Here is a 19,991-nt window from a genome sequence, read left to right as displayed (position 1 = left end):
AAAATCATGCACATGATGCATATATAATGCTGCTTCACAGTTTAGACAAAAATAGTTAGCTCATGCATTTACATTCCTGCATTCATCAACGCAAGCAACACAACGTAGAGCTAATTTACAGAACATCACCTTGCATTTCATGCAGGGCTTTGCACAACACACCTGCTGGGTGTGTACACACTACAAAGGTGTCTAGATTCCACCAATAGATCATGCTGGGAGGGAACACACTACAGAGGTGTATACTTGTTCGTGGCGTGTTTATAAGGTTAGTAAATCAACCCCTTTGTATGGCTAAAACAATGTATAATTTGTTCATATATATCTATCTATCTAGATAGATAGATAGATAGATAGATAGATAGATAGATATAAATAAAATAAGGGAAGGGTTTAGAAAGAGATAATTGGACAGCGCTGACACCATTCAAATGATAAATATGCTGTGTGTCATCATTCAACAACAGGACTTAGGACACTATATACATATAATGTCCTAAGTCCTGTTGTTGAATGATGATATATATAATGTCCTAAGTCCTGTTGTTGAATGATGACACACAGCATGTTTATCATTTGAATGGTGTCAGCGCTGTCCAATTATCTCTTTTTAAACCCTTCCCCTATTTTTTTTTATAGAATATTTATTTATGTATTTATTTGTTTATTTTCATTTACTGTAAAAAATAAGTAAAGGCAACTGGGCTTGCTGTATTTTTTTTTTCTTGAAGACCTTTCACTGGACATCCGACCAGCTTTCTCAATTCAGGTTCCACTCATGACATATATCACATTAACAAAGTCATTTTATACATAAAAGACCACCAACCCATCTTTATATTTCATTCTTCTAGCAAGTATTAACTTCTAGTTTCCTTATATCTACTCATCAAATCACACATCCTTATATCCCTCCAGACTCGAACATTGATAGTTCTTGTGTTCGGTATATACATATACAGTATCTCACCGAACTGAGTACACCCCTAACATTTTTGTGGATATTTTATTATATCATTTCATGTGATGACACAGAAGAAATTACACTTTGCTACAATGTAAAGTAGTGAGTGTACAGCTTGTATATCAGTGTACATTTGCTGTCCCCTCAAAATAACTCAAGACACAGCCATTAATGTCTAAACCACTGGCAATAAAAGTGAAAACCTCTAAGTGAAAATGTTCAAATTGGGCTCAAAGTGCCAATATTTTGTGTGGCCAACCATTATTTTCCAGCACTGCCTTAACCCTCTTGGGCATGGAGTTCACCAGAGCTTCCAGGTTGCCACTGGAGTCCTCTTTCACTCATCCATGACAACATCATGGAGCTGGTGGATGTTAGAGACCTTGCGCTCCTCCACCTTCCATTTGAGGATGCCCCACAGATGCTCAATAGGGTTTAGGTCTGGAGACATACTTGGCCAGTTCATAACCTTTACCCTCAGGTTCTGAGGCAAGGCAGTGGTCATCTTGGAGGTGTGTTTGGGGTTGTTATCATGTTGGAATACTGCCCTGCAGCCCAGTCTCCGAAGGGAGGGGATCATGCTCTGCTTCAGTATGTCACAGTTCATGTTTGCATACATGGTTCCCTCAATGAACTGTAGCTCCCCAGGGCCGGCAACACTCATGCAGACCCGGCCATCACACTCCCACCACCATGCTTGACTGTAGGCAAGAAACACTTGTCTTTGTACTCCTCATCTGGTTGCCACCACACACGCTTGGCACCATCTGAACCAAATAAGTTTATCTTGGTCTCATCAGACCACAGGACATGGTTCCAGTAATCCATGTCCTTAGTCTACTCATCTTCAGCAAACTGTTTGCAGGCTTTCGTGTGCATCATCTTTAGAAGAGGCTTCCTTCTGGGACGACAGCCATGCAGAACAATTTGATGCAGTGTGCGGCGCATGGTCTGAGCACTGACAGGCTGACCCCCCACCCCTTCAACCTCTGCAGCAAAGCTGGCAGCACTCATACGTCACCCAAAGACAACCTCTGGTTATGACGCTGAGCAAGTGCACTCAACTTCTTTGGTTGACTATGGCGAGGCCTGTTCTGAGAGGAACCTGTCCTGTTAAACCCCTGTATGGTCTTGGCCACCATGCTACAGCTCAGTTTCAGGGTCTTAACAATCTTCTTATAGCCTAGGCCATCTTTATGTAGAGCAACAATTCTTTTTTTCAGATCCTCAGAGTTCTTTGCCATGAGGTGCCATGTTGAACTTCCTGTGACTAGTATGAGAGCGATAACACCAAATTTAACACACCTACTCCCAATTCACACCTGAGACCTTGTAACACTAACGAGTCACATGACACCGTGGAGTGATTTTTAAACATTTACGCTGTAAATTTGTTCTGTGTATTAATAACTTATTTGTATTAATTGCCTGTTTGTTCCTCTTCCCTTACAGCTTATATTGAAGATGTGGCAAGATGTGTGGACCAAAGTAAAAGGCTAATAATTGTTATGACTCCCACATATGTAGTAAGAAGAGGATGGAGTATATTTGAGCTAGAGACCAGACTTCGGAACATGTTGATCACCGGGGAAATAAAAGTCATATTGATTGAGTGCAGTGAATTACGTGGGATTATGAATTACCAGGAGGTGGAAACTCTTAAACACACGATTAAGCTTCTAACCGTTATCAAATGGCATGGGCCGAAATGCAACAAGTTGAATTCAAAATTCTGGAAACGTTTACAATATGAAATGCCTTTTAAAAGAATAGAACCCATCACACATGAGCAGGTTTTAGATGTCAGTGAGCAGGGACCTTTTGGGGAACTGCAGACAGTCTCAGCAATCTCCATGGCTGCTGCCACTTCCACTGCCCTGGCCACTGCCCATCCTGACATCCGTTCTACCTTTCATAATACTTACCATACTCAAATGCGGCAGAAACACTATTATAGAAGCTATGAATATGATGTACCTCCAACTGGCACCCTGCCTTTTATCTCAATAGGTAATCAGCATACTTATTGCAACATACCTATGACACTTATCAATGGACAGCGGCCACAAACAAAAACAAACAGGGAGCAGCACCCAGATGAAGCCCATACAAACAGTGCTATCTTGCCACTTTTGCCAAGGGAGACAAGTATATCCAGTGTCATCTGGTGACAGAAATGGTAGGGGCACAGCAGCCCCACCCCCACCATCACACAGTTGGAAGTCATGCAGTCTGGTGCCTGGAACTTCATCCTCGACTGCTGCTGTTAAACATGCATTACAATCGTTAATATCTGAGGAAAAACAGGGTCTTGTACATATTTTTGCAATTTATTTGTAGCATCAGTGTCTTCCTGTTTTACCCATGTCTCTTGCCATTACATTTTTGACTTTGTTTTATATGTCAATGAAATTTGTCTAGTTACATTTTTTATGAATAGACTGATGTATAGATAGGACGTGTTCTCTTTTACTTCTCCTTAAGTATAGTTTTAGATTTTTTTTTATTTAATCTTTTTTTGGAATGCGTGAACCAGCCACTGGATAAGGATCAACATTATTTTGTTGGCTTTATTAGTATTTTACATTCATGATGCTCAGCCTTCAGCATCAAAAGAAAGAAGTATGCAAGATTCCAATGACTCTTATTTTTTTAAGATAACTAGCAGAGCTCACTTTCGATTCCTTCTGCCCACCTACCTGATGGCAGCATGCTTGGTTACAATTCAAGATGGTCTGATTGTTTATCTTTGAACTAACTTAAATGTCTATCATTCAACAATATTCCTGGTCTGTATTTATTGCTTTGCAGTAACATAGATCCTAGAGAGCAGTTTTAATGGAAACATTTTCTATCAAAAGTTTTTTTTCTTTATTTTATCTTTCTTTTTTAAGTACCATTTTCTTTTTTTTAGATTTTGTGAAGGGGGTGAATGGGGGATCACATATTGTTTATATTTTATTGTTACCTTTTTCTCTACTTTAAAATACCACTTGAAAAGCTACAGTGCTCGAGTCAGAGAAAAAATATACATGCATTGTTGAAGTTATTTTTGTATGGTGGTGTCCATACCAAAGCTCAGAAAGACCTTGTTACTATCACAGACTCCTGTAATATTTTTAAAATTGTTTTGCCTTATCAGATTTCATTTTGTTAAGATTACTACTTTATCAGCTTAAAGGCAGTTTAAATTTAGAACTCAGGAGGTAACAAACACCAGACGTGAACGCCAACATGCATAAAGCCTTTCCAACAGATTTATTGTTTATAAAAATTAATCGGACCTAAAATGTTAAACACATTTTATTGAATAAAATAAAGAAATATGTTTATTTTTAAGAAAAAAAAGCTTCTATGTTTGAGAGGTTGAAAGTGTGTGCTTGCAATTATTCACTTAGTGGTATACTGCAATATATTGAAGGGTAAACTTTTTGATCAACTTCATTGTAAATAATTACAAACCAGTACATTGACATGGTGATGTAAAAGACATAAGCTGTCCATCAACATGCTATAATAGTTGGACAAGGTTCCTGATCTGTATTTATAGCTTTGGAGTAATATAGATTCTAGAGAGCAGATGAAAGACTTCCTCTTTGATACTTAAATAAACAAGTACTCTTAGATCTACTTAGTTTGTGTGTGAAGGTAAATGATGGTGTCAATCACCAACACTCTCCTCAGTGAGATTCATTGTTGGTTGTTGTCCTTGTTGGTGTTGCCCTTAGACAGCCCAGTTGATATTAGTTCCCGCTGAAACTGCAAGTACATGTACCTACATATTGAAAAGTGTGCATGATGGTGAATGGCAGTGATATATACCTCCTCTCTTGTTGGTGGTATCATAAGATTGGTAAGCCTTGTAAGTAGAATTTATTTTTCCATTTGCCATCGTTTATTGTACTAGCAGACTGCCCTATTGCATTATGTTCTTACCGAAACTTCACACACTAGACTATAGAGTTTTATGTTAATGGGACTTCTTAGGATTATTAATTGGGAAAATATGACACCAGAAACCACTTTGATTCTATCTTCAGTCATGTAGCAACCACGCACATTGGGTGCAGGCCAAAGATGCGTTTTCACCTCCCAGGAGAATCCTCCAATATCAGCTGCACTTAGCTGGTGTACGTGCAAAATCAAGTTTTATTGTAGTTGATCCAACATAAATCCATGAGTAAACACCTCCAAACATTCTCCCATACCTTCTCCTCTTATGCATTTCACCACATGGGCTTAAGCATAGAGGTTAGTGTTTGATGGCGTTTACTCATGGATTTATGATGGATCAACTACAATAAAACTTGATTTTACACGTACACCAGCTAAGTGCAGCTGATATTTGAGGATTCTTATGAAAATATGGTTTACACCAGGCAACTGAACCTATGTTGATTCCAAAAAGAGGCTACAGAACAGGGGAGCCTAGGCATAATCACATAAATGGAAGCATACATCTAATTTTCAGTAGGAATTCGGGACAAAATGTAGTTTTTCAAGGGTCTTGCTTACGTACAGTTAACACTTTCTATATGTTCCCTAGATCACATATTTTAGATCAATTTGTTTATATTTACCTAATTAAAAAGAAACAATCCCAGTACATACATCAATAGTATATAAATTCTTAAGGGGAAAAAAAGTTACCTCTAATCAGGTGTGTTAAATATGCAGATCAATCCTGTTTATTGCACAATTAATGTATTTGTATATGTTGGATAATAAAGCCAGGACTGTACTACTGCCCACTGCGGGATAGGTGTGGCTCTCATATATGGAAGACTTAGGATAATGTGTCTGTCCCTTCTCTTCCCTTGGCCATTTACAAAACAACATTTATTCTGCAAACAGTTCTAAGAATACAAGACAATACATATTATAATAAAACACAATACATATTGCTCCCATCCTCCTCCAAAGCATGCTCCTGATATTAAAGGCATACATTCTGGTCTCATCAAAGAAGGAGTGCTGCACACAGGTTTCCATGGGGTTACCTATATGTTATTTATTTATCTAAGTTTTAGTATGAGCACTACTATATATTTGATTTTTATTTGAGCTTAAAGTGTATTCACATTTGCAGTCAGATTTGAGAAAACACCTCTATATGTTTTTTTGTGTTCCTATTCACACGGCATAATGAAAAATAACTTTAAGAAACGTTCTTACCTTTTAGATGTTTTGTTGCAGCAGGCAAGATGGCTGATTCCTGGTTTTTCTCAATCCCTTCACAGTGATCTGTCTGAAATTTGAGGATTGTGTTTCCATGAAAAGCTTAATTTAAATACAATAGACAAGCCACCTCAAACCCCCTCACCCTCACAGCCAATCCTAACATTTCAAAGAAAGAAAAGCAAGAATAAGTTTTAACCCTTGAAACCCCAACCTAAGTGAAAGCAATTTAAACTGCAAGAAGCATGTTAATATTTTTTAGCTTATGCTATGTGAATGGCAACATGTAATACATATAAAATAGGTGTTATCCTTATTTTGCAGTGAAATGTGGAAATACACTTTAAAGAAGAATAAGGCACATTTACAAAGAGAGGTTACGTGCTGTGCCTCATAATTTTCAGATCCTAAATAATCTTACTAAATGATTATATTGACAGGAATGGATGTTTGTGTTAGGCAGCTGTACCTTTTATTACTGCACAGCTGTCTAACACAAACATCCATTGCTAGTATCTTCAATCTCACTGGTTTTGATCAAGTGACCCGGGCTTAGAGTCTGAGATCTTTAAAATTATAGTCAAAGCCCTGATAAGGGGGAAGGTTTGGCCACTGAAATGTGTTGGGTTCTTTCTGTTGTTTTTATGATATGAATGGATTAATAAAATATAGTTTGGACTCTTGAAACATGTGCTTGGTGCTATTTCTGGTTCAACAAAAGTGTGCAGGGTGACAAGGTTCACTACTATTTAACACAACTATACATACCCATTCAATAATTTTTTTATTAAAATATGCTTTTCTGAGGCATTTGGTAATAATCTACACATATTAGAAGATATTGTACCTTATTCCTGGGGAAACCTAGCAACATTATACTATCTATCTAAATATTTGTAATTTCATTAAGGTAGAAACTGATTTTTAATTTTTTTAATACACAAACTCAGGACAATGATGAAAAATGTAATCATATATAAAACAAAACAATAACAGTAGGGAACATTGGACAATCTTAATTGCCATTTATTATAAAAGTTTACATATTCCTGTAAAAGTTATGTTGCTCTCTTATCATGGAACAGAGATAAGTTGTTATCGTACAACAGTGCCAATGGTGAGTTATTTGAATATCACCCAACATGTACAGAAAAAAATAATGTCTGGTGTAAAAAAGATTAGTTTCTTGAAAGCATGGATGAGTGTTAAAAAAGCAGGCAAAGTATCCCAATCAAAACAGCTCAGTTGGCTAAAAGAACGTTTACTAATTCTATAAACCCCCAGCCGCCTCCCTAGCCCTCTTAGTCAGAGCTCACCATTACATTTAATTTTAGGTCTCCCTAATGTTGTGGATACTGCTAGTATTAAACACTTGACCCTTTCCAACTCTATCTAAAACTAAAAGAAAAGTTTTACCCAGATATTTATTTTAAGATGAAAAATTACTGTACATTTTACTATCTATGATTAGGTGACAACGTACCCTGATGTTTTAAAATAGCATCTCTGTGTTGTGACTTGCTAACTCAAGAGACTATATAAACAAATTACCAAATATATTTGTAAAAAATTCAATTTTAAAGCATTGCAGCCTTTATGGAAATAACACAAAATAGCATGAATTAGGTTACCCATGTTTACTAATAAGTGTTAATTATGTATTATTTTGCATAAAAACTGATGCAACAAATATAATAGTACAATAATGAACTTTTTGAAAACAGCAATCAATATTTCACACAAAAAATAGTTAAATTATGATTTCTCACCAGTTTATTATGTTGACTTGATGCAAAAAGATCACAATTTTAGAAGTTAATTCCTATTATCTTTCTCCTCTCATGCGTTATATTCTCAATTACACAAGGAAAATAGTGTGAGCCATCTTTAGTTTATATTCTAGTTGTTTTTCTCACATTATTTAATGTATCTCAAATAGGTGCTACATTCTATGTTTTTTTGGGTATAATTATAATTGCTGAGGCTTGTGGAATGACATTAGACTGCTAGACCAGAATATTTTAGGATTGCCTGACCTTTCGTACATCCAAATTTCAGTCTTTTTTTCTATCCTATAGTAAAATGCTTACAAATATAACTATTTCCTTATAGTTACACATATTGTCTTTTACAAGTTGGTGAGATGCAAGAGAATGTAGATTTAAAGTTATCATTCAAATGTATGTGGAGAATAAGTGTATATATATACATCTATATAGCTATATAGATATATAACCATTTTGTATGCATACACCAAAACTCAGGGATGTTCCTGTAAAATGCTTCTTAACTAGAATGCTGGCTAGGTCATCATAGCCCTTACAAAAATTTCTGTTTACAGTGTCTATGTTTTCCAACCCCAAAAAACAACAGTAGATATGCAACCTCTGAAGCTATGTCCTTATTTTTGAGTTTTAGAGCAAGACTGTGGTATACATGTATCAGCAATTGTCTTAGAACAGCAATCTACCATTCTTTGGTAGAGTCAATGTAATATCTATGAATTAAATTAGAAATATATTTGGTCACCCTAGTTGGAATTCTTCCCTTCAATGAGTTACTGTATTTGTGAATGCAAGTCCTGGCCTGCAAGAATGTTCAGAGCCACTCTTCTTTGTCTCTGTGACACAGGTATGATTTTTATGCCCATTAATTTGTGAAAAGGTGACTTACATATGCACAGGCTTTCCAATATGTTACAATGACAATGGATAACATTTCTTAAATGTACCCTTAACAGAGCGTCTTGATTTCTGGGGATTAAAGCAGCATTTAACAATCCAAAAATGTGAACCATAGCCATTTTATTCTAAAACCAATTCCATCCTGAAATCTGTATTCAATCCAGGCCAATGGTCTTTGCTGCATTACTTTAATTGATTTCAAAGTATGCTTTTGTGTAGAAAAGTTGTTTAACTGTGTGTTAACAAAAGCAGTTGACTACTATAAGATCTTTTATAGCCTTTATCCACATCATAGCCCCAAAAAGGTCAAAGATCTTAACCCAATTCCATGCATGTTTAATTCACTTAACATATAACATTTTTATAGAATAAATGAAAATTTCAGAGAAAGCCCATTTTTGCAAGATGCCATGCATTTTTTTTAATACAACATAATTTGTAAAATAAATTTTTAGTTATATTACTCTTATTGATTGAAAAAATGTTTAGGATAGTACTGTAATAATGTTTTCTATTCAGCAACGAGAGAAAATACCAAACATCTTGGGGGTGTTTTACTAAGGGAGTAATTTTCACCCTTACCTGTTGTTAATTACCCTATCAGCAGAAATGTTTATTTGTTAAATTACCTTAAAACTGACTGCTTTAGGTGGACAAAGACAAGAATAAAAATTACCCCTTTAATAAATCAGCCCCCACTCTTTATGGCCATTACGTTATGAATGCATACACAGCCATAGTATTAAACCAATTATTTATATTTATCCGTTATTTTAATGTCTTTCCTTATGCATTAAGATTAGCAAAAAGGGTTACGCTGAAGCTGAGCTGTCAGAAGCTCAGCCAGTTTAGGGCTTCAAACTGTGGCAACTTAGTAATGCAAAGTTATATTCTAAATAAAGTGTTTTTTAATATATGTTTGTAATCTGAGTTAGTACAGAAAGTTTGATATCAATACATAAAGTAAATAAAACAAATCCGTTCTTTGTTAAATGATTGTGCACCATATTTTTTTTTTGTGTTTCTCTATTTCAATTTATACTGACAATACATACAAAAGTATAAACATACAACATATAAACTAAATATGATCATTCACTTAGCTTAGTTAAGAAAGTTAACATGTGTTCACTTCACAATCATGTGCTGTGGAAGTTTAAAACAAATAATTTTACCATTCATGTGAAGAATAAAGTGGAAACAGCTTCATTTTATTCAGTAAGCTAAGTGAACATTAATTTTGATAAGAGAACATGTACTAGATTTTTAGTAAATCAAACCAATATATGTTTCCAAAAGAGTATCAGTGTCCATAAAATATATTTCTAGCATTTTTCTAACGTATGATCCATTATAAAAGCATACAAAATCAAATTTGCAATTTTTGACATTCAGTAGCAATTCACTTTATTAAAGGAAATAAGCTTAATTTATTAAGTTCTAATACATGTTTTACTTATTGTAACTTTTTTTTAGGTCTCATCAGCTACTATTGCTACAAATAGTGATTTTATTGCAAATTATTACTATTGTTTTGACATTTAATTTTTCAAGTAACTCTGTTGTTTGATGAAATGACACCTTATCTCCCTAGAGATTAGTATAAACAAAAATAAATACAGATGTTAACAGCCAGTATTAGATGGCAACAAATTAATCTTTGTCATGTACGCAAAAAAGGTGACCTTTACTACAAACATGATCCTTTATTAGGGAACATCTTGGCTACTAGTTTTAAATTCCTTAGTAAATCAGCAACTAATTTGTATAATAGATGCAGATAATTTTTTTTAATAATCAAGGATCTCGTTCTTAAAGTTGGCTTATTAACAAATACAAAATAGTAATATAGGCAACCAACAGTCAATCTTTTACCATCAAATTTGTGCTCAACTATTAAGCAATAATTAATGTATCTTTCCTAAATTTGCACCTTTAGTTTTCACGAAAAAAGGTATACAATTAAAACTGCTGAAACTAACTATTAGAAGTATGCAACTATAAGAACATTGTGTTAAGTATATATTTACAGTACATTTAGTACATATTACAATGGGACTGTAATTTGCTTTTCATATAGGACACCTTTGCACTAAAAGAAATACAACATATTTTGAAACTGCCAAAAGTAGATTAGATTAATTGTAATTAGATTTCAATGTATGCAATATTATAAATACAAAATATCATTGCTCTTTCAATAAGAGTTAGTAACCAAATTATTGTCAACATAAAGCATAAAGCTTATTTTTTTTACAGCTTTGTAGTCAGATGCTGAAATTTTCAATTTTGATAAAATCATGCTACTGCCGTCCTTAGGCATCCAATCAACTAGCACTACCACTGATAATTATGAAACATAGATTTTAAAAAATGTATATATGTTTTATGATCTAAATGGAAATGGTTTGTTTACCAGAATTTTTGATGTATTTTTATATGTAATAGTGCTTAACCTGTTGGTCACATATAGTGAATTGGTTAAGAAGCTTCATAAAAAAACAAGTGTACAAAAATGATACACAAACTTGAACTAATTTTAAAAACTTTCTATTTCTTAAGCATTGTGCTGGTTTTTTTAAAATATAGTATTGTAGTACAACATTTGGGTTTATGTTATTAAAAAAAACCACTGTCAAATTTGTATATATGTTCACAATGTAATTTTTATGTTCATTTTTTGTTTACCACAGACTCCGTGCAGATTTATGGAAAGACATAGAAGTTTGGAATACTCTTTTTTTGTGAACTGAAAAAAAATAAAATAATATGTACAAATTGTGTAATTTATTTTTTTGAAGTAATACTGATTTTTATAGAATTTAGATAGCTAAACTGATATAAGGTCAATGTTCAATTCAATATAATTTTTTTCTAGACAGACAGAATTAATAAAAAACTATTGCATAATGGAAGACAATTAATGTATTTATGATATCCTGGCATAATAGCCAAGCAACTCACCTTTTTTTAGAAGGAAGGCATCAATAGCAGTCTCCATGTTTGCCCAAGAAAAAGTTTACCTTCAGTACTCATATATGTTATTGAATTAGCAAGCTTAGTCTGTTTACAGTTAACAATGGAATTCTTACAAAACTTTAACCTGCTCTGTGTTGCTTCTTGTTCTTGCTGTACTTGTATTGTTTGCTAGGGAACACATCACAGATAAGACTTTTTCACACAAAGTTTTAGTTGCGCCTTTGTAATAATCATCCACAGAGAGATTTACTGGATAGAATTGCAAGTAAACTTTGAAATGACTTGCTTACACTCCTTATCCTTCCTCACCAATGAATGCCTGAACTGGAAAAAGGGAGTCATGCCAAAAAACAAGATATAATGCATCTAAACAACAAGGTAAAACACAGGGGCGTATTCACTAAGCTGCCGTAGGCAGCCGAGTGACTAACCGACCCCAAGCGAAGTGAGCTGGGCGCTGTTCTTTGTTCTGCTGGGTCCCTCTGTGGGACCGAGCAGAATAGAAAAATAGTTAAAAAAGTAGAAAAAAAAGATTAGAAAATGATTGTGCGGAGCTAGCAGTGACAGCTAACTCCGCCCAACTGTTTTCTATTGGCTGGGCAGTTCTGCTGCCATCAAAAAATAAATTAAAAAAACAAAGCTATATTCCTATTGGCTATTTCACTTTGCAATAGCCAATAGCAAACTAGCTATTGCACCCGCCCTCTGCTGCTGTCAATCACCAGAGTGGGACCTGATGGAGAATTGCAGGTCCCCCTCTGCTGATTGACAGCAGCAGTGGGCGGGTGCAATAGCTAGTTTGCTATTGCAAATTGAAAAAGCCAATAGGAATCTAGCTATGCATTCCTATGGTGATTTTTTTTTTCTTCTGACGGCAGCCAAAGGCTCTGATGTCAGAAGAAAAAAAAACGAGCAGGAGAAGGTTTACTCTGCTCGATCGAACAGAGTGAACCTTTCTGGGAGATAGTGTTTCTCTCCCGGGCAGCCGGGAGCCTATTAGACTCCCAGAACTTCCGGGGAGGAATGACAGATGGCCATCTGTTATTACATACTGAGAACATGGAGAGGCCACACTCAGTGTGTAATGACAGCGTCCCTGGTTAGCTGGTAACCAGGGACGCTGATCTCTCTGAATGTGGCCGGGGCCAGCCATGAGATGACGGCTGGCTCCACCCAGCTGTCAGAAGCAGGCTGTCGGCCGGCTGCTCGGCCAGCTTCGGCTTTCACCTCGGCCTCTCGGCTGACTTCGGGAGCTGTACGGGCTATACTAAATAGCCTGTACAGCAGCCCTTCAGTTCTACTGAATCGAAGGGGTCCTGGGGCCGAAGCTAGCCAAAGGATCAGCTGAAGCTGTGACTAGATCCTTCGGCAGCTTATTGAATAGTCCCCACAATGCAGTCAGCCAGGTTTTGACCTGTGACCTGAGATTTCAATCTGATGTTTACCTTGTTATAAATATTTGTAGTGGGGGGGGCAAAATATGCTGTGTTTTTTTCCAGATCCAGGTAGTTTATCATTTTAGTAATCAGTTAAAGTCCACAATTATAAACTTATATCAAGGACAACAGATTTAACTTTAAGTTTACTGATTTTTTTTCTTGTTCATAGAGCCTGAGGTCACAGGAAGTTAATTAATAGAGAGTTTACGGGGTTTATTTACAAAAGACGTAAAGACTGTCCACTACATGAAGTGCACATTTATTTAAGTATACTGCACCTGGAGTATGCACCCTAAAGTATCCACATATTCTAGACAAGCAGTAAAAGCAATTTGAAACAAACCCTTGTTCAGCTCTCAAGTTATAGGCACTGGAGACAATTTTTTCTTTAAAGTTCACAGCAGAGGACTTAAAGGTAAAGACAAAAGTCCATAATGATCTTCTGTTGCAGAGGAACCCGTGTGGTCATAGGCACTGTTGGAGTGGTTTGCCAGAAAGGAACTCCCAATGACATAATATCTTAATTTGGTTTTTTTTCCGTTAGTATAAAATACCAAAAATGCTTTTTGTGACTCCAAGCCACTACCTCAGATATATGATGTTTATGTGGACAATGTCATGCCAAAAGAATTTGTTATTGGTGAGGGAATCTTAATACGGATATGTTTTTCTTTTTTTTCTTTGATGCTTTTTGAATGTAGCAACAGCTATTAGTTATTTCTAGAGGAAAACTAAAGCTAACAACTGAAGTTAACAAAAACAAAAGAAAAACAAACATTTTCTAGCTTCCCATCATGTCTATTTATTTATTTTTTCCAAAATACTTAGCAATATTCTGTAGACATGATATGTAGTTTGTACTTTTTAAATGTCACATTTCACACAACTTTTAGCTTGTTAACTCTAATCTTAAGGTCAAGGTGTTCAGTAGTCATAGTAAAAAGCTTTCAGCGAGTTTAGAACAAATGTCTGGAATCTCTTAAAGCACCCTCCTCCTGCAGCTTTAGACTAAGGTGTTTGTTTGCTAAGTTAATAATGGAAGTGCTGACTTTTTCTTTAAATTGCTTCGGCAGATTTTTTGCAAGTTTCAGGAAACATTGACATTTACTATAAACAGGTAATGCTTAAAAAATACTTGGATAAGAAATAACAGAAAAATATGACTTTTTAGGCCCCACCATGACCACTTCAATTTATATAAAAAATATGTTTAATTGTGTACATTATTTGTTAAAAATATATAGCAAGGTTAAAATCATCAACATATACAGTCTTTTTTTACAAAACTGGTATACAATAGATAGTTAAACAAGTTATTTCTATGCGATATCATTAGTATGTAACCATGATAATTATAGATATTTTTCCATGGGTAGGTGCTCAACTCTTGATCTACGTGTTTTGCGGTACCACCAATTCTTAAGGAGCGTATGGGCATACACTATAATGTAAAGACAAGAATTATGAGTAGCTCTTAACAAGTAAACATTGATATGCTGAGTTTCAGCCAAGATAGACTATATACATACGTTGTGGTTCACAAATTTCTCTTACATCATGCCTCAAAAAAAGTTAGAAAACAAAATTAAATCATCACACAGTTGGGAGGAGCTATGCAACAAATCAACCAGGTGGGCGTCCAGGCACACAAAACCAGAACCATCCCCAATCCTATCATAGCAGACAATAGCAAAAATACTCAGCATTATCTCAAAGGGCAATCTGATAAGCTATTAAAGGAGAGTTATGGGGTTAAGGCTTTCCCCCATAGTTCTGCTTAGGGTAATGGGAGGACACAAACTAGTGTCCTCCCGTCACCCTAGGCTCAGTATACCACGAGCTGTAGCTCGCGGTATACTAAGACGCCACAGCTAAAGCAGATCCCGACAATTATGTCTGGATCCACCCAGCTGCATGACTGACAGCTGGCTCTGCCTATCTAGAGGCAGAGCCAGCTGTACCCGCCCCGTCCGTTCCGCCAGTCAGCGCTGGCGGATCGGAGGGGGGAATCCAGCCCCTCCCCTGTCACGACAGAGGGCCATGACAGGATCGAGAGGTGAGCGAACGCCGGTATGTGTTCGCTCACCTCCCGATCTACTGAGCCGACCTGTGACAGTTTCATTGTCACAGGTCGGCTAGAACTATGAGGTGAGTGAAAAGCACTCACCTCATAGTTCTCCTTTAAATAAGTTTAAAACAACAAACAAACCTACCAGGACATATGTTGTAAAGGAGCTTGTACAAAGGTATAAGAGTATAGATGTAGAAATCAGTTGGGCCTCCACATAGTGTATATGGCTGCGACCAGTAGTTTTAGTAGGAAAACCACCAGAATTGTTTGTAAAGTAGTAGCCTACCCTGATGGTGACATAGTAAAGCATATGTGGTCAGTAATTATTACACTTATCTGGTTTTAAGCAGCCATGTGGGTATAGCCATAAAAGCCCATAAATACCTGAGATTTAGATCATTTCATTTTTTATATTTACATTGAAGTGGTCATGGTGGTGCCTAAAAAGTCTATTTTTTCTGTTTTTTCTTATCCTCTGATATTAGCATGTGGCACTGTATAAACCCCTATGCATCCCTGTTGCTTAAAAAATATGTGTTTAAAGTGGCAGTCTGTGCTCACGTTAGGACCTGCTTCCAACACTGCCTTAGTAAAACTAAAAGGTTCTTTAAGTCCTTCAAGAAAGCCATTCTGCATTTATGAAGGCTATTTAGAATAAGGTTTACATGTTTAAGCCCAAGTGAAGTAAATTTTACAGAGTTGCATTATATATACATTTGTTGAAACATCAAGTAAATCAAGGCCTTTTCAAATTAGAATATTTTGCTTATACTTTTTATCCAGAAAAAAGAACAACATTTAAGAGATTCTAGTAATAAATACATAAAATCCACATTTAAATACATTAAGACTGTTGATCATCATTATCATCATCTTTTTTTGCAGGGAATTTTACAGTGGAGCAACCCGTATTTTTTTAATGAGGGTTAGGAGCCCACAAATATCCTATAAATATGGCTTCTATTCAAGACTCAATTGTATTCCCTGAATTATTTATACACTGTAAAGGCAAAACATTATGGGGGTTATTCACAAAAGGGTGAAGAGTTTGGAGAAGGCAGGAGAAGTGAACAATCTAGGCCAAAATAACTGATTTGAAAAAATTATCCATTTCAACTCACTTTCCAGTTTAGCTATGTTATCCTAGATTGTTTACTTCTCCTGACTTCTCCAAACTCTTCATCATTTTGTGAATAACCCCCTATGTAATTCTTGGAGATTATTCTAGTTGTGTTCAAACAAGAGATGTAAAATATATCAGTTAGAATTAATTTAAATAATTAGCAATTTGAAAATTGCCATCCCAACATATAATAACGTAAATTAACATGATCAACCTTTCTCAACCTTTTCAGTCTTTTACCATGGAAGAACCCTTGAAATAATTTCCAGGTCTCAGAAAACCCCTGCTAAAAAATTATGGGGTCTATTCACTAAGCTGCCGTAGGCAGCCGAGTGAATGACCGATCTGAAGTGAAGTGAGCCGAACACTGTTCAGCTATTCACTTCAGGATGGTACAGCTGATTTCAGCCGTACATCGGCTGAAATCAGCCGTACATCGGCTTGCTTCGCGTGGCTTCGGGTCGGCCCGAAGTGCAGGCTTCTCACTGCTGTTCGGGCTATTCTTAAAGATGCCGAACAGCAGTGAGTGCTGAGTGCCATACTGAGTCAAAACTGAGTGCCATAATTTAACCAACATCCACCACCGTATAGCTTGTTGGCCCTCCAAATTAGGTCTAAATAACCAAACAATGATGTGCTCACCTCAAGAACTTTTCACAAAGTACCCCAGCACAGAAAAAAAAGTTCATGGAAGTTGTTTAGGTTTCTTGGCTAGTGCGTTAATATCACTACGCTTTCACAGGGTTACTGTTTCTAGCCCAAACCAGACAACAGTCATACTCACTGACAGGTTGTGCAAAAGGAGGGTGACCACATTCTGCGTCAACAGATGGAAGTTTTTTCTCTTGTGAGAGATGGCAGATGACTTTGGCATCCAGCTGCCGTGGTTGCTGTAGAGTTCTGAATAGCAGAAGGCACAGTTGATGGAGGGGCTGGTATGCAGTGTTGAGGCAATGGATGGTCTGCTGCTGCAGATATATTATGAGCTGGTGATACAGTGACATAATGTTGGTGACAGGAGTAGGGAGGGTTAATGTTGTGACTGTACCCCTGCCCTGCCTGGTAATTATTATCCATAGTAGTGCCAAGCTCTGCAGCAAAGGCATTGCTGGGGGCATAGCTGCTGAGAAACTCTGATCGCTGTAAGAAGCTCCCACAATATGAGGCGCAGGAAGCAAGTTGAAATCTAGAACCACAGGAGCAGTGGCTGGAGGAAGCAGTGACTATGGGGCAGGAAGGACAGCTGAACCTCGTAGAGAAGGTAGGGGGTTGGAAGGCTGCAGTAACTGGCATCTGGGTCTGTGAGAGGGGTCACTTGGCTCTTTGAGAGGGTTTTTCAGCTCCATGAGGGGAAGGGATGATGGATGGGCTCAGCCTTGGAGGAGTCCTGGCTCTCTCCTCTTTACTCCGGGAGATACAGGATCAGAGATAGGAGGCTGCTGATGTGGGAGAGGTGCTGGAATGGAGGGATAATTTTGGGAAACATGAGGAAGTAGCTAAGCAGCTCCCCAAACTTGGAAATTATGGCATACGTATCCATGATGAGGCAACGCAGGGGAGGACGTCCAACTTCTTCTCTGATTGATGATCCTCTGGATGGAGGAGCATGCCTCAGCGAAGCCTTAGTGGGAGGTCTTACTCCACCCCATCACCTCATAGGGATGTAGCCAATAACATGGAGCTACTACATATTCAGGATTTTGGTTAGGCCCCACTTAGATGAGACCATGCTTCCTGTGGTCAAGGCTTACTCACACTAGGGGACTCCAGGAGCCTTCATTCTGACCCATTTCATTTTATGGACCATGAGACAGAACTATCTATCTATCTATCTATCTATCTATCTATCTATCTATCTATCTATCTATCTATCTATCTATCTATCTATGCACAGTGAATACATCTTTGTGCTTGGACAGTAGTTGAATGAGGGGCCCAAATTTTTTTCTCAAACAAGGACCTTTTGGTGACTATGACTGCCACTTATTTAAATCCTGTGTATCAGTAACTTTGTCTTTTGTTCCTGTTGAGAAATAACTGAATATGTCCCTTTTAATTGATAAACAATATTTGATATGCAATAATCACATTTGTGGGGCAAAGGTAAATGTAAGCTATGTTAAATAGATCTTGAATTCTGTTTGAATGCAAAAAAAACCTTTGTAATATACTTTAAAAAAAACTTGTATGTGTCATTTATTTAATAAATCATTCTCTGCTGCACATTACAGTATTCATTTATTACTCTATTTTGCTCTGTAATATTTCAAGGAGAAGCAAACAAAAAGTGAAATAAAAAAGTTCAAGAAAATTAATTAACTTTTCATAAAACCCAACATATTGGGCGGCTTGCAACTATGAACTCAAGTTGACATAATAAAGGATATAGAAAACTGAGATAGTGGAGATTCTAATTAAATTCTCTGACAGTACATGTTTGTGTGGGTTTTCGGTTTCTGGATCTTGTCCAGAATGGTTTTCATACAGAAACATAAATCCCTTTACATCGAACAAAGGTAATTTATCATTGTCCTAATTTACCTAAGTCCATTGACACTTTTCCTTTATTTAATTTACTTATGCCAAGTCATTTATTGGTTTTGCTTTCCACTGGGCTTCTTTTGTTGCATTTGCTTATACCTTAGGCACAGCTTCTCTGATAACAAATATAATACTTTAAATGCATCTCTCATGCAAAACAAAATAAGTTCTGCACAAGGAAAAATAAAATTAAATGGACTATAAAACACATAGATGATATAGAATACATTTTTTAGTTCTGTAAAAAAAAAGGATAGAAGAAAGGTGAAAAAACTGTAACAAAAAAAATCAAGTGTCTGGGTTTTGTGCATTCTTTTCTGAGTGTGAGCTGCAGCAGCTCCCCACAACTAAGGGTATGTCGATAACTGTTGATGGGAGATGATGCTGGCTGGAACTAAACTGTGATATGGCTAGTTTGGTAACTAAAACATACATCAAAGGATGTTTTAGACAACAGACTTAAAATGTATTCTAATGGTTTATCAATTAATAAATAGATATTGGAATACAGTTATTCACTTTGCATATTTATAACTGAATTTCTTTATTTTACCGTTACTAGTTTTCAAGCATTTACAATGGGTACCTTCTACTTTTTTTGTTTTGTCAATGATTTCATCGCATATACAATTAACAATACATTTACTATGTAAAACACAAGGATATAATAACAATCTTAATGTCCCATTATTGTGATGTACAAGGTTTAATTGAAAATGGCTTCTATCTTAAGTTAATTATCTAACAACAAAACCATAGTTGAAGGCTGGTCTGTGTGTGACTACTGAAGAATCAATAGCTGTAGAATTAAGGGCACTGAAAAGAAATAGAGAGCAGAGGTGGAGATAGTGGAGGTATGTGAAAAAGTGGTCTAGGTGGGGTATAGGTGAAGGTAGGGGTCATAGAATGGTCTGGGTTAAAGGTTTAACCACTTGAAGACCAGATGTTTACACCCCCTTCCTGGCAAGGCCATTTTTCAGTATTTAGTGCTGCAGTACTTTGACTGACATTT

At 36.4% G+C, this 19,991-nt stretch overlaps 1 protein-coding gene across 1 annotated transcript in view; it reads left to right on the top strand.

Annotated features, from left to right (window-relative positions):
• Positions 1-3,981, top strand: part of IL1RAPL1 (interleukin 1 receptor accessory protein like 1) — a 587,524-nt gene extending 583,543 nt beyond the window's left edge. Inside the window, exon 10 of the mRNA XM_018563512.1 lies at positions 2,417-3,981. Within this exon, the coding sequence (XP_018419014.1) occupies positions 2,417-3,135 (719 nt within the window). The 3' untranslated portion in view covers positions 3,136-3,981. The remainder of the gene's footprint in view (positions 1-2,416) is intronic.
• The last annotated feature ends 16,010 nt before the right edge of the window (positions 3,982-19,991 follow it).

The sequence above is a fragment of the Nanorana parkeri genome, unplaced genomic scaffold (genome assembly GCF_000935625.1).
Source record: "Nanorana parkeri isolate BGI_ZX_2015 unplaced genomic scaffold, ASM93562v1 scaffold668, whole genome shotgun sequence".
NCBI classification, from domain to species: domain Eukaryota; kingdom Metazoa; phylum Chordata; class Amphibia; order Anura; family Dicroglossidae; genus Nanorana; species Nanorana parkeri.
This window is presented reverse-complemented; position numbering and strand designations above follow the sequence as displayed.